Raw genomic sequence first — 15,620 nt, forward strand, 5'->3', positions numbered from 1 at the left:
AAAGTTTAACCTTTGTTAACCTTGTCGCATCACTGGACACACCCAGTTCCTATCGCCAACGGCCCCCGTCGCTCATGTTGCCGGAGATAGTAGAGTTTCCATTGAAATGAATGAGATCATGTCGCTCTGCTACTGCTAGTTGTTGGTGGTCTGAACAGGGCATAAATTGTATCTTTTGCGCAAGTGTTTGTATTCTCTTAAGCTACATTTGGAACACTATAGTTGTAGTTAAAAGAATAAAAATGTTGCGTATCTTGGATGTTATTCAAGAATCAGACCGTTTAAGAAACCAGATTTATACTTCAAACCACACGCAGTGACCCAGTTAATGCTACTAGCAATACAAAATCTTCTGCATGTGATTTGGTGGTTGTATAATAACTCTTCCTCTCTTTTGACAGGATCACCTCCTTCTTCCTGCCACCAACCACAATAAAGGAAGCCGACCCAAGATGTCTCTTGTCCTGCCTGCTATGAAATATAATGGTAAGATAAAAGAGTTGGGACATGTCTCATTTTCTATTTCAAATTAGCAATAATAATAATTCTTAACAGTATTCTTGTAGTATTTTCCTAGTGTTTTTTTTACTAGAAACATATTGTATAGGGCTGGGCAAAAAAATCGATTTTTCGATTAATCGATTTTTAAAACGTGGTCGATTAAAACATCGATTCTCAAAGAGCAGAATCGATTTTTTTTTTTCATATTTATTTCCGCAAACATTGAACGGAGGCATGGAAGCATTTTAGATTTTGCAAGCAAAACGTGTTGTGGCTTTTAATTTCTTTTTATTAATTACCCACTTGTAAACTGCTGTTCACTGTTCTTTCTTATTAATATAGTATGTGTATTAAATCTATATTCATTGAGTTGAATCGAGAATCGAGTATAAAAACCTACCTGAGAACCAGAATCGAAAATTTAATCGAGAATCGGAATCGAATCGATTTGATAGCCTGTGAATCGAAATCGAATCGATCTGGAACATCTGAATCGATACCCAGCCCTAATATTGTACAGTAATTTTATCTCATATTTCAAGCTAAAATTCAGACAATGACAAAAAAGTAGTTAATGCATTAGATAACATTATTTAACAATGAGCAAGAATAACATAATATTTTGTTATGTGAATTATACCAATACAATTGTTCATTGTAAATTTATGTTAGTTAGTCAACTCCAGCCAAATATCAAAATTACCCCATGATGTACTCACCTTCAAGCACTTCGAGATACATATGTCCATCATTTTTCAGACTAACACATTTGGAGTTATTTTAGTAAATGTACTTGCTTTTCCAAGCTTATAATGGGAGAAAACCAGGATCATGGAACAACTTCTGACTTTGAAACCCAAAAAGTGCATCTATGCTTCACAGAAATAATCCACACGGCTCCAATTGGTAAAAAAAAGGTATTTTGCGGATAGTCAATGTGAAATTGTAAGAAAAATATCCATATTTTAAACTTTATAAACTATATTAACTACAGTGAGGAAAATAAGTATTTGAACACCCTGATATTTTGTAAGTTCTCCCACTTAGAAATCAGGGAGGGGACTGAAATTGTCATCGTAGGTGCATGTCCACTGTGAGAGACATAATCTAAAAATAATCCAGAAATCACCATGGAAGGATTTTTTAAACTATTTTTTTTGTATGATACAGCTGCAAATAAGTATTTGAACACCTGTCTTACAGCTAGAATTCTGACCCTCAAATACCTGTTAGTCTGCCTTTAAAATGTCCACCTCCACTGTTTCCAAGGTTACTGTTGGTAATACACTAAGACGCCATGGTTGGAAATCATGCATGGCACGGAAGGTTCCCCTGCTTAAACCAGCACATGTACAGGCCCGTCTTAAGTTTGCCAATGACGATTTGGATGATTCAGAAGAGACATGGGAGAAAGTCATGTGGTCAGATGAGACCAAAATACTGCAAATCATTTTTTGTGGTTTTTAGTTCATGTTACCTAATGGAACCGGTTACCATTGTAAAGCAATACCAAATATATCAGAAGAAGATAAGAAATAATTTTGCTTCTGCAGTGCTGATTCAGCAGAAGCATTGCATGAGACACTAGGTTATTTTTTGGTTTCCCATATCAGCCAAGTCAAGCAGATGCTGATAATATACTTAATGTTATGCAACGTAATGTTCTGCCTTTGAAGAAATCATCAATGTGTTGCATGTCTTGGAACTGCATACATAAATCATTTTATATTTCCACACACATCCTTCACTGAAAACTGAGTTTTCTTGCCCTTAGACCCATAGCTGTTTATGTCTTCGCTATGATGAGCTCACAGTCAGATTTCTGCTCTTGCTGCTTCTGGTTACACTGCTGCTTATATTTTTGACCACCGCTGGGTCACAATAGCTGTGTCCAAAATAGCCTCATACCCTCATTCACTATTCACAGAATGCAACGAAGTGCATACAGCGAAACGCAGGTATTCATTTGGCACACCAATCACAGTGAATGATGGGTAGCGGCTAGCCATTTGTGTGTACGTCGTTTGCACACTCGTTATTGAGATGCATTATGGGATTAAATTAGTGAACTCGATAATGTCTTTGTATATTTCGCTATAACTGTTAAGCATAATCAAGTTAATATAATCACAGTACGCTGTTTGCATGAGATTCAACTAAATTGATGTCTGCGTTACAGCTCTTTTGTACTTGGAAAGTGACTGTGGATGCAAAGCTGCAATTGCATAACATGTAAATCGCACTTAACTTTTATTAGATTTCTATCCCTTCTTTTCTTGGCTGTGGTCACAGTATCAGATTCGATTACCGATGTACCGATCTCAAGAACAGTGACTAAGTGAAATGCGATATCAGACCTGGAGGGTGAACAGGCTGTTGTTTGGCCCTTATGAAAGAAAAGTATTTTTCTATCTCTCTCTTGTTTCTACTTGGGTAATGTTTGTAGTTTCTACAAGCGCTTAGATTATTCTTTAAGTATATTTTAACATCTCAAACCCTGCCACTCTTATAATACAGCATGGGCATTGTGCAAACATGGTTTTATGTCAATAAACATCAGATCAACGTTCAACACAGTAAAATTCCTGGATTACCTTGTTGACAGAAACCTGCTGGATGGTAAAGCTCGTAGGGTTTAGTGGTTTTTGTAATCCAAATCTGTAAATCGCCTCTTGAGAGGAGCGCTTAGCAAAGTGTACATGATGCTGTAATTGTTCCAGCTCTGCCCTGTGTTCATTTAGTAATGCCTGTTCAAAGATGGCTTTCATTTGGTTTTCTTAACAGAACAATTTTTGGACTGCTCGGGACAGAAGCCTAGTTTTCAAAATTGCCGCCAGGTGTTTCTGTTCCCGTTTTTCATGCTCAAGATGTTGTTTTTTCCGGGTGTGATGCAAGAATGTAAGAAAACATTTTGTTTTGTTTTATTCGGGTTATTTTTGAGGTGGCCTGTTTCCATCTCGAAAACAACACACAACAACAAAACAGGCTTTTTGCTTCATCTATCTTCGTCAATTGAATTTTCATGTTTTGCATGAGTGTTTGGTTTGGAGTTGTTGCAGGGCCTGGCAGTGTCAATGCAATTTATTGTCTGTTCTGTTTCCCAGTCTTCACAGGAGTTCTTAGTCAGCATTCAAAACATTTGTGACCTTGAGAGATGATCATAATCTGTCCTGGTTTGCCTTTGAGCTGCATATATTGTTAAATTCCCATCAGTGAGAATGTGGTCTCACAAAGAGAGCTTTAGTTCAAACTTAGTTAAAGAGTTGGTGGCATTATTTAAGGAGTCGCTGTTAGGTTGTCACAATTCACTCAATGGGAGACCTTCTAGCTCAAAGAAAGTTTGGCAGGAACCTCAAAGTCCAGCATTTTGAAGTTTGCATGCTACTGACTCATCAGGAACTTATTCCAAACCCTTGAGTCCTTGCGTTTGATTTTGAATGTACTTTTAAACGATCTAGTATTTTGATTGGCATTTGGATACTCGGGCGCATCCAAGTGAATTCCCCCAGTGAAAATCATTCCATGAAATGGAAACTTAGCAGATATGATGGGAAAAATTCATGTACCGTTTGTGATGACATGTACAGCTGAGGGGTTCATGTCATTTTATTGCTTGTAGTGAAATACAGTTAGATAAATGAGATCACTGCTCTGAGATGAGCATCTGTGATGATTTCTGCAGTCCTGTTGAGGGTATTTTGACCAGGTACAGTAAGAAAGAAACCTTCCCTAAATAAAACACAAAAACAGGAGTTAAGATCTTTGCATATTGGGTCAACATACTTGCACATTAAAAAATAAATACGACCTTGTGTTGTGTCAATCACGCTTATACACTGCCTCCAAAATGTTAGTTATGAAAAATTCTGATCCGGTTTATTTTTCTGCAATTTTCGCATTTGTAGTACACTCTTGTTATTTTTGACCTATAATGGGTAAATATTGGACAGAACACATGCTGGGTTCAAATTAACCCAATATTGGGTTGTTGTTATGCAACCATGGATTATAATAACCCAATAGTTGGGTTAAAACAACACAGCATTGGGTCAATTTAACCCAGCGGTGTGTTTTGTCCAATATTTACCCATTATGGGTCAAAAATATCCCAGCCATTTTTAGAGTGTAGCAAGCATTTGAAGATGTGTTTTGACATCAGAGCCACGGTACAAAGCAAACGCAGTATGGAATATGATTTTTACTGCATGACCCCCCTTGAAACCATTAATTATACAACAGTTTTTCTGATTCTCAGTTTTTAATTCTCGAATTATTTAGCCATGCAATAATACACCAGTATCATCACGGGAACCACTTCAACGTTTAAAAAGCATGTAGTTTTAGCCCTTATGGGGTTTTTTTAGCTCTATGATCTGTTTTATTATTAAAATATATGTTTATATGTTTTATTATTATTTATTATGTATATGTTTTATTATTACTGGGAGGCTGAATAGGCTAAAATTAACACGAAAAGCCAAATCAAGTTCAAAAAGGTCCTGTGTTTGTGTATGTATATGTATATATATGTGTATATATATATATATATATATATATATATATATATATATATATATATATATATATATATATATGCATACATGCATACATGCATACATGCATACATACATGCATACACGCATACATGCATACATACATACATACATACATACATACATACATACAGTACTGTGCAAAAGTCTTAGGCCACCAGACTTGTTTTAGAAGTTTTAATGTCCATCCATATTTATTTTTCAATCTATTTTATTAATTTACACGCAAAAAAAACCCAGTAAATATGTACAACAAAAATTTAAAAAAAAATAATTTTCAATACTAAATGTCTTTTTTAGACATCGTCGGGTTTTAGTGTGACCTCTCTTGGCACTAAACACATCTTGAGTGTTTTGAGCAGAATGAAGAGATCCTGCAGTTTTTTATATTTTTAAACAGTTTTTTATACTATATACACATTTCCTGTATTTTCTGGATGTATTCTATTAAAGAGACTGAGAAATAATTATATATGATCACTATAACACTGCAAAAACAACACATCTAATTCTGGCATGGTGGCGTAAGACTTTTGCACAGTACTGTATACTAACTGTCAAGTTTCTAATAAAACAAACAAAGCATAAAAAAGAAAACTTGCGTAGGCTTATAGGGATGAAAAAGGGGGAAAATATGCTTTTAATATGTCCATTTGAAAATAGACCCGTTAGATTTGAAGCCTTCATATATTGTACTGAAAGCACATAAGGAGAAATTTACAACCCAGTCCTTCAAAGTGGGAGATAATGATTATTGGTACCACGCTGACGGACCGTTCCATAACTATATCAGACAGATGAATGGGTAAATTTTGATCTTACTAAAAATCACTGGTTTCGAAATGATCATTGTGGGTGTGGAGCTGAAGCGTTTAACTGTGGGTATAACGCGCAAATCTATTCACCAGTTATGGCTGGAAAAAAGCTTTAGATTGACCTACCGTGATGCTCTCGGCCTTGTAAACTTTTATCGCGACTCAAGCGAATGAAACAACTGCTGTAAAAACAATTGAAATTTCCCGCTGACCACATGCTCTGCATGGATGTGAAGAGATGATACAGTATCTGCAGGGTAATTGTACAAGTAGTTTATTCACAAAATCTCCACAGATTCGCTGTCTGTGCCTTACATGAGGCTTTTAGGAGTCTGTCAAAACATAAGAAAAGAAATTACATCCTGGTCTTCTCTTCCAGGGATCTGATTGAAGATGAAAGAGTTGCTGTGTTAGTTTAACCCAAAGCATGATTTATAGGTCCAGTCAGGAAATGTCCATTTTTTTTGTTTAGTTTTTCCCAATGATTCAAAATGGCGGATGATCACTCAAGAGACGGTTTACAAAAAGTCCTTAAAGGGATAGTTCACCCAAAAAAGAAAATTCTGTCATCATTTACTCTCATGTTACAAACCTGGATAAATGTCTTTGTTCTGATGGAAAAAATAATACTATGGAAGTGAACGGTTTGGATGCAAAATATTTTCTTTCGTGTACACCAGAAGAAAGAAATGTATACATGTTTGTACCAACATGAGCGTGAGTAAATGATGACAGAATTTTCATTTTTAGGTGAACTATCCCTTCAACCTCATTTTCCATCATGTGGCAGTCATGTGTTGTTTACTGCTATGTCAAAACAAAGTCCGGCATGTGACTCTGTGAATCATTTGTTTGAAGCAATCACCAAAATGCCTCTTTTCCTCTGGTCACCCAGCATTCACCTGCATTCCCTTTACACACAGAGACAGTCTCTGCGCATACTGTGTTTCTGTATAATTACATTTCTGTGCATTTTCTCCTTACAGAAAGTGTCATAAAAGACAAAGAGTTTGAGGTGATGATGCAGATCGACTGTGAGGTCATGGACACCAGAATCCTGCACATCAAGTCGTCCAGTATTCCACCCATCTTGCGTGTCAATCAAACGGACACAGACTCTATCTATCACCCGACCCCTAGCAACAGCCAACCCGCGACGCCTGTCGGTGTTCTCATGGGATCTTCTTAATCCAAGCAATTCACTGGCAGCAAATAAATTGACGTTGTGAATTACCTTGTTGTTTCGCCTTGTCTGCCTCCATCTGTTGCCTGAGATCTTTTTTTTTTGTTACGTGTGTGATGCATAATGCATCAACTATTCATTTCGAAATAAAAGTCAGTTTTATTTCAGGGTTGTCTCATTCAACAGGAATATTTTCCAACAGTGCCGATCAAAGTGGCATCTGGATTTATTATTGATTTAATTGTAACAAAGTACAGGTAGTGTCTAACCACTTTTAATATGCCTCGACTGACTTGGTTCAGATGCATATTTCGTTTATTTCTTTGTCATTGTGGTAGCTGTCAAGTAAATTGTCTTTGATTTTGTTTGCACTGCTTGAAACTGAAGTGAATATTTATGAAGTTATTATATGTACCAAGCTTGTTTGGTACACATTTAAATCTCATGTTTAATTTTACCATCCTCTAAGAATTTTCCAGCGAGCTTTTGTTTTATAGATGTGGCTATTGTTGCTAGATTATTTACCCTTTTATATTAGCGAATTCAGCCATTTCGTGTAATCGAAAAGCAATTTTGTCATTCAGGACACTGGTATATTTATATTTCCAAAGAGGAGTGTACAAAATAATATATTTTAAGGTGTTTAGATTATAATTCTGACTTGCGCCTGGTCTCTGGGATAAATAATTTTAAGCTACAGTAATTCTGATATAGGAAATAGCATTTTAGGGGGGAAAATGTGTAAACAATAGTCTGTTTATTTGGATAAATATACATGCGTAATGTTTTTTCTATGTGGCATTACTGCAGTTTAATGAGACCGAGCACTTGAGTAATCTTAATTTTGTCTTATTTTCCCTTATTCGCTGTATTCATAATTTGTGATTGAACAGTTGAAATGTTTATTTTTTATTTCATAACGTCCTCTTTTCTCAAAGAATTTTTTTTTTACATTTATTGTATTTAATTTCTGCAGTTTTGCAAAAATGTGTTAGTTACACACATTGACAGAAATGAAAGCAATTTTGTAACGACACAAAGAAATAAACACTGGACAAATACTACAGCTCAAAGTTGTGTATTGTGTATCTTTTGTTTTCAGTACTGAACTCTCTGCAATTTTGTGTTTTGTAGGATTATGTCGGTATGAATTTTTCTCTCTGAAATTGAAGGTTTGTGAAATGAGAGGTATTATAAAGCGTTGATTATAGCTTTTGAAAAAGATAAGGATAAACTTAAAAATAAAATCGCTTCGGGTTAAACTATGTGAGATATGCATCTACACATTTAGACCTGTACATCTTTCTTCACTTTGAAAGAAACAAGCACCATAAATCATCTTCATTTCATATTTAATTGCAGTCATTTTCTGAGTCTGACAGTAATTTAGGTTTGTGCAAGTGCTAAAATGCAATGAATTTTTGCAAAAAAATGTGCATTTAAACCAAAAGATCACAGACAATACTGACTCTTTATCAAATTTATCAAAAGAATGTTACAATGAAAATGTGCCCACCACAACAATGTACAAGTATGCTGTCAAGTTTACACAAACAATACAAAGTTGACATTTTATTTTCTTATTTGCAAGGGTTAGTTTGTAGAAAAAACTTTGAGATATGTTTATAAAAAATACAAATTGTATTTATTTTTACATTCATCAATCCCATGTTTTAGCTTTTATATTACATTATATACAATGTATTCTACCTGAATACAGCACCACAAAAGGTTTGAATATTTTGCCAGCCTTACTAGAGGTACAGCTATAAACACAGAGGTCCGTTTTCATAGTGCAAAAGCAAGCATTCAGAATATCGAAAGAAAATAATGCTGACTGCAAAGCTCATATAGCTAATGTTTGTTAATAAAATCAACTCTTAAAATGTGCTTTTTTTGTCATCAAATAAAAGATCTGATCATTTTTGCACTTTGAAAACATAACATTAAAAATTTATTAATTTTCTCTAAAATGTAATGGCAACAGCACATTAAACTACATGAAGTTGCTATAAAAGAGTGAACTGATCAACAACTCACTTGAACACATTTCCTGATGATGACGTCTCATTTTGTGCAAAGGAAGTGTAAGGACATGCTCTGTCATCTTGGTCTACAACGGCTCTACATATGCAAACTGAACATTATAAGTGACCTGATGTCCATTATCCCAAGCATACAACAGCCCTTCTTTAGGGTTGTAATCGATCTGGGTGATGTAAGTGTAGTTGTTGCTAAAAGGCAAGCGAGGGATCACCTGAGTATTGGTGTGAGTATCAAAGGCATAGGACAAATTGGTGTCGTGTTGATTGTAGCTCTCCGTTGCGTACAAAACGCCACATACGATGAAGCAGTTGCCGTATCGATTGCGTCTAAGCCCGGTCCTCCAGGTAGTTTCTCTCTTCATGCTTAGATCATCGGTGTTCAGCCGGCTCAGGACGATCACCTCCTGGAGGAAGCCCTCGTCATCCAGCGCTGGGTAGATCACCCAAAGTCCGCTCTCATCGATGGCTAGATCCATATCTGAGTTTCCTCTCCATCTCCATGAAGACACATCATCGTTGTCGAAGACCGCGTCGTGCAGCATGGTCCAAGCGGCTACGTAACGCAACCGCAGGTCATACTTGATAATGTCTCGAGAGAATGCACGGTTGTAGTAGAAAGCGCCCTTGTAGACAACGTGTCCAGTGCCAATCCAGTTATAAGGCAGCTTGTAGGAATTAGTGAATCGACCTTAGAAAAGGAAAGCAAATGCTTATTTACAAGCTTCTTGAAATTAAAGTACAGTGAAAATAAATCAGTACCTTGTTTAAAGACATCCATATTGCGAAACTCAAGTAGGTTGTTGCCATAATAATAGTTTGTGACATAGATCTTGTCGTCTTGAGCTAGTGGATCTTTCATCCAAGCCCCTTCACTTCGACCGTATGTATTATGAGTAACAGGCTCTGAGATTGTGGCCAGGGTGTCCTTACACATTGCTGTAAACAAAAACAGAATAGTTCACATTACAGCAAGGTACTCCGGGGAACCAAAAATGGTTATGCCATCACTGTAAAGTACTCTTAAAGGCTGAAGTTAGGTACTCTTTTAACGCATACGCAAGGGTCCGTGTACAGTCGTCATCATGCACACTGGATTTTTGAAACCATACGTCGCGCATATTCGTACAAGAGAATGTAATATGGCCCTGTCCCAAATGGCGCACTTCATGTGGACTTTTTGGTCTTGTGGCTTTAAATTGCATGTGCTTGCTTAGTCTACGAGTCGGTAAGGTGTCCCATCTGTCATTTTTACCACCTGAAGTGTGCTCATCAGCGCCCCCTCCGCACTGCTGCTGCAGGCTTCACGCACTTTACCAACCAAGAAGTCCTTGCGAAAGAGCAATCGAAAGAGCAATCAGATGAATCAGACGACGGATGGGAGGTGTTCACAATGATGGGCAATTTCTCTTCCTATTTCTGGTGTGACGCTCAAGTCTGTCCCAAAATACAACTCCACAAGGTGCGCCCTCGTGGACTCATGTCAAACGGTCCCTTTGCACTACATAAGGGCCCTGTCCCAAATGGACACTCTGGACTTATGGACTTCCTCAGAGTTCACACTTTGATGACATCATGTAGTGCAAACCTTAGGGACTCTTGACGAGAGTCGTATTTTGGGACAGAAGCTTGAGTCTGTCCCAAAATACGACTCGCGTCAAAATACGACTCGCCCATCAATGTCAACTCCTCTCTTCCGTCGTCTTATTGGCCTGATTGGTCGAAGAACGCATCAAGGGTGCAAAGGGGGCGCAGATAAGCACATTTCAGAGCTTAAATGACAGATGGGACACTTTACGGACTCGTAGACTAAGCGAGCACACGCAATTTAAGGCCACAATACCGAAAGTCCACATGAAGTGCGCAATTTGGGACAGGGCCACAGATGACTGAGGAGGAGCTCACACTGATGGGCAACTTCTCTTTTTATTTCCGGCGTGACGCTTAGGGCTGTCCCAAAATTTAACTCCGGTGCGCACTCATGGACTCGCATCATGGGTCCTTAAGGTCTGGACTACATGATGTCATCAAAGTCCGGAGTGTGCCATTTGGGACAGGGCCTTCGTAGCCCAGAAGCAGCATTGCATTTTGTTACAATATGCATGCGTCAAGCGTCTGCGTACACATACGAGTCAAATAAACTATATTTGTGAACTTGTATGTTTGCCTACACGTAAAAAACACTATACTCTGGCCTTCACAGTACACTGTCAGGAAAAATTTTCCCTAGCTGTCACTTAGGTAGTACCATTTCAAAAAGTACACTTTTGTACTTAAAGAGGAAAATATAGGTACCTAAATGGTACACATTAGGACCTTTTTAAAAGGTACTGTCCTAGTGACATATTGAAACTATTTTTTTTACAGTTAACTTTAATCTTTAATAGTATAGGACCACATAAAATAACAATAAACCTGGATCGCATCTACCTGACTTCATTGCAGGTTTCTCCTTGAAGTTCTCTTCCACCACAGATTTCACAACACTTGTTTCTTCCAACTTCTCCTCCACAACTTCTTCATTTGCAGGTTTCTCCTTAAAGTTCTCTTCCACCACAGATTTCACAACACTTGTTTCTTCCAACTTCTCCTCCACAACTTCTTCTTCATCCCAGGTTATGCTATACTTGCGTTGACCAGGTTTCCTCGTGCTTGTTGTAGTTGTAGAGGTTGTAGTTGTCATCAAAGGTGCCACTGAGGTAGCTGTATGTGTAGGACTCGTCGTGGGTATGTTTGTGGTCGGGTCAGTCTTGCTTTCAGTCATTTGTGAAGTACCCATGGTGGTGGCTCTTGTGTCGGTAGTTGATCTTAATATCTTGACCGTAAATGTGTTAAGATGAGATTCTGTTGTTGTAGCAGGTGGCTTATGAGGAGCTGGTGATGGTGTTATCCTACCAAGTGTGATCAGTTCTGGAGTTACACTCTCCGTTGAAATCAAAAGTTTGCTAGTTTGGGAGGCATCTTCTTGTGGTTTGGTATCAGAAGGTATTGAGGTTTCCTTTTCGGTGGTCTGTTTAGTAATATTTTCTGTAGTTGTTGGCACTGTAGTTGTCACACTGGCAACAGATGTAGTGAGTGACCCTGCCGTTGTTACGTGGCTTAGACTGGACGACTTAACAGAAATGTTTTGAGCTTGTGGAGTTGAAGGCTCTGCATTGCTTACTTCCTCGTTTTTTTTAATGATGGTTTGTTGCTTGGGTTTGCTAACCTTTAAATTATTCATCACAGCGGGCGTTGATGTGGTACCGTGATCTTCTTTAATGTTCTCTGTGGTGGAAGCAGTGGTTTGAGCCTGAATAGATATTGGGTAAGTAGGTGTCTTAAGTGGCAGGGCGGAGTCTGACAGTCCAGATGGAGATTGAAGGCCATTTCCTGTAACCGCTTTTATTGGTTCGGTCTTGGGTTTAGTTGGGACAGACCATGCCCTGATGACAGGTTTAAAGTGATGAGCTCTGTGACGGAGGAGTTGCTCATCGGCAAAGAGATCAATTGAGCTGTCACCACTGTAACTCTCATCTACTGCAATGAGGAACATAACAACATCTCAGATAGGTCACTATAATCGAATTGAAAACTGCTCGTTTTAAAGATGCAGAAACCTTATACTTACAGTTCTCATCTATGTCTGCGTCATCCACTGGGTTAGATTTATAGTATGTGATTCCCCTAACAATTATTTTGGGTTGCTTCTCCCTCCCGTGACGCTCTTGTTCTCGCAAGGCTGCAATGGTCTTTTTGATGTCTGATCCAGTCTTCTTTAAAAGATCTCCCACAAACTTTTCCTCGTACTTATTCTGCAAGTAAACAAGTAGAGAAGAGTCTTATTCTAGATCTTTAATAGACCAGTTTATTTGGCCTTTTTAATAACTTCTTCGCAGGCAACTCAATCAGCTCGTCCAAGAACATTATGTAAGAGTGATTGCAGGATAAATAAGGAAGTGTTTCAAACCAATTAGCTGAAATATGAGATCACTTTTAACTTGGACACAGAGATCTTTCCAAAGAGAAGTAAATAAATAAAAGTCCACTGCAGGCGGGTCATTTCAGTCCATGGCTAAACGTAATTTTGGGATTCTTTCGTTATTATGTATTGGACGTGCCTATTACATAATGTAATGATTCGATTGTTTTAAAGCAATGGAGAACCCTCCACCTCCAGGTGCTGAAACGCAGCTGCTTCATCCTTTTTCTTCTGCACTTGTGAAGGCAAAGTTGTCGGTGAGGATGTGGGAAGCTGTGGATTTGGAGAGGTGCCGACTGCTTTTGACTTCGCCATAGTCGGACTGTTGGAGACCATCTGTCAGGTGTTAAGCATAAGAGGACATCAAAAAAATAACAATGAATAATGAGTCTTTAAACACATAAGGTTCTTTTAGTCAAGAAGGTCATAAAAAAATGTGTCTTGTGAGAATTTATTCTTAATTTATAATCAAATGTGATCAGGTGAAGTTAAACACTGACAAATTGAACACTATGACTTACTCTTTCAATACTGTCAACTCGTTCAAGGAGTTTGCTGGTGACTGAATGTAGTTTCAGAAGGTCCATGCCATAGAAGGAACCCTCTAGCAATTCCAGTACAGTGGACAGCTGTAAAAACCAAGTAAAATCCATTACGCAAAGTGTTGGCTTTATTTTAGGGAAAAAAAGTTTTTTTTTTTCATTTCCTGACATATTTTAAACTTTTTAAACATTTGGAAATCAAAGTTCCAGATGCACCTTGATATTATCTTTTCCAGCCTGTTGCAGCTTCTTCAACCTGAAGTCACCTTCACATGGGTTTAAAGCTGATGGAGGGGCGATGCATGCGCATTTACAGTGGGGTCCTGATGTGATGGTTTCCACTGTGTAGAAATCCTGAGGCGTCGCGTGACCCTCCCGGATCCGCGCGCACGCGCTCGCGCTCAGTGGTCTGACAACACATTTACAGCCACAGTCAGATCCTTCCGAAAGCGCTTTCACTTTGTCATAATCACCCAGCAGCTACAAAAAGAAGAGGACGGATGCATTTTCCACATGCATTTTAAATATTTATATTTTTTGATTGTTAATTGAGAAAATTACCAACGCAGATAATTACACTGCTGAAAAATCAATATAGAAAACGTCACAGAAATTTAAATGGGTTTGATGGAAAGTGTATTGGTTTTAATGGAAACTAAAATGAATGTTAATGTGCTGGGGTCTGATGTTATCTGGCTGATGGGAACTGATAGACCATACAAGAAAAATATCAAAAACACGCCACAAAAAGGGATATAGTAGCCAAATGGTTTTATTGGTAAACAGCTAATGATTCATATGGTAAGGGAAAGGTTAGACTTTATATTGATTTATTCAGCAGGGTAGTTACATGTTATAATAATTTAAATTAACAACAATCAAAATTTAACTAAAATTCATAGTTGTAATGATATATAAATATAAATTTACCTCATTTCATCTATTGACTATGTTTAATTAAAGGTTAATTGACTTCACTGGAATGCCATTTCTAACGTTGGTAAAGTGTAACTTACCTGACTTAAAATATTTTTATGATTATCTATTTCCACTTGTAGAGTGTCGTTTTGTTGCTCCTTCCTCTCCAGGAGTTCATGGCGTGATTTTGGTGCGGCTGAAGCGAGGGTTAATGCCATAAACCATAAAACACACCAAATTCCCATATCAGTCATCATCATGCACGATGTTTCATATAATCCCTCCAAACATACGACACTGTTAGACTGTGCGTAAAAAATCCTCCTCAGAAACTATGAACTATCAAACATCTCCATTTGCATTGCCCTCCAGGTAAATTAATTGTAAAAGGATGAGGTTGTGCGAAAATCAAGAAGTAGTTAAAGTCCAGATGAGGTTAGGTGCCTTGTCCTCACTGTTAAGCTCATCTGGGAGAAGCACAAGAGACTTTACGTTGGAACTGAAGAGAGGGGGCTGGATGGAGAGACTCAAGGAGGAAAACGTTGAACATTGCACACTGGTCCAGAGACACTGATGCACACACAAAATTTGGCGAGTTCCAATTAGATAAATTATTAAATTCCACAATATGTTTATTGGTAATATAATTACATATATATTACAATATATATATATATATATATATCTTATATATAATAATAAACATTTTAATAATAAAAAAGGGTTTAGATAAAATGTTGGACTTGTATATTTCTAATATAATAATTGTAATATTTTCTACAATATAGTGTTGAGATTTTTCAACAAATTTTTCCTCCCGAAAAGTTTTGCAGAAACACTCATCGTAAAACAAATAATTATTGTGTAACAGCGCCATCTGTAGGTTGATTAAGCAATATGTGTCTGAATGGAACAAAGGTGAACTTTAATGACTGACCACCAGTGGTCAGTGCTGTTTAAGCTAACTGTTGCATAAATGCTGAAAGACATTTACGCTTAATTTTTTAAGATTTACGCTTTAATTTCCATTAAAAGTGATTTTAAAAATGGCCGCTTAAAGCTATCAAATTCTGTATATATCTAAATCAAAAGAAGCATATAAGAC

General features: G+C 37.4%; 2 protein-coding genes across 2 annotated transcripts in view; one reads left to right on the forward strand and one right to left on the reverse strand.

The window, feature by feature from the left end:
- atf6 (activating transcription factor 6) overlaps positions 1-7,989 on the forward strand; it is a 36,422-nt gene extending 28,433 nt beyond the window's left edge. The window contains exons 15-16 of the mRNA XM_065256004.2: positions 402-486; positions 6,856-7,989. Coding sequence (XP_065112076.2) covers positions 402-486; positions 6,856-7,058 — 288 coding nt within the window. The 3' untranslated portion in view covers positions 7,059-7,989. The remainder of the gene's footprint in view (positions 1-401; positions 487-6,855) is intronic.
- Positions 7,990-8,506: 517 nt separating this feature from the next.
- Positions 8,507-15,027, reverse strand: olfml2ba (olfactomedin-like 2Ba). The gene is made up of 8 exons (XM_065268389.2): positions 14,614-15,027; positions 13,814-14,077; positions 13,577-13,684; positions 13,248-13,391; positions 12,705-12,888; positions 11,525-12,613; positions 9,857-10,033; positions 8,507-9,785 (listed from the first exon to the last, which is right to left on the reverse strand). The coding sequence occupies exons 1-8, from the start codon at positions 14,773-14,775 to the stop codon at positions 9,166-9,168; spliced, it is 2,748 nt and encodes a 915-aa protein (XP_065124461.1). The 5' UTR covers positions 14,776-15,027; the 3' UTR covers positions 8,507-9,165.
- Positions 15,028-15,620: the final 593 nt, after the last annotated feature.

This window comes from Paramisgurnus dabryanus, chromosome 12, assembly GCF_030506205.2.
Source record: "Paramisgurnus dabryanus chromosome 12, PD_genome_1.1, whole genome shotgun sequence".
Lineage (NCBI taxonomy): Eukaryota > Metazoa > Chordata > Actinopteri > Cypriniformes > Cobitidae > Paramisgurnus > Paramisgurnus dabryanus.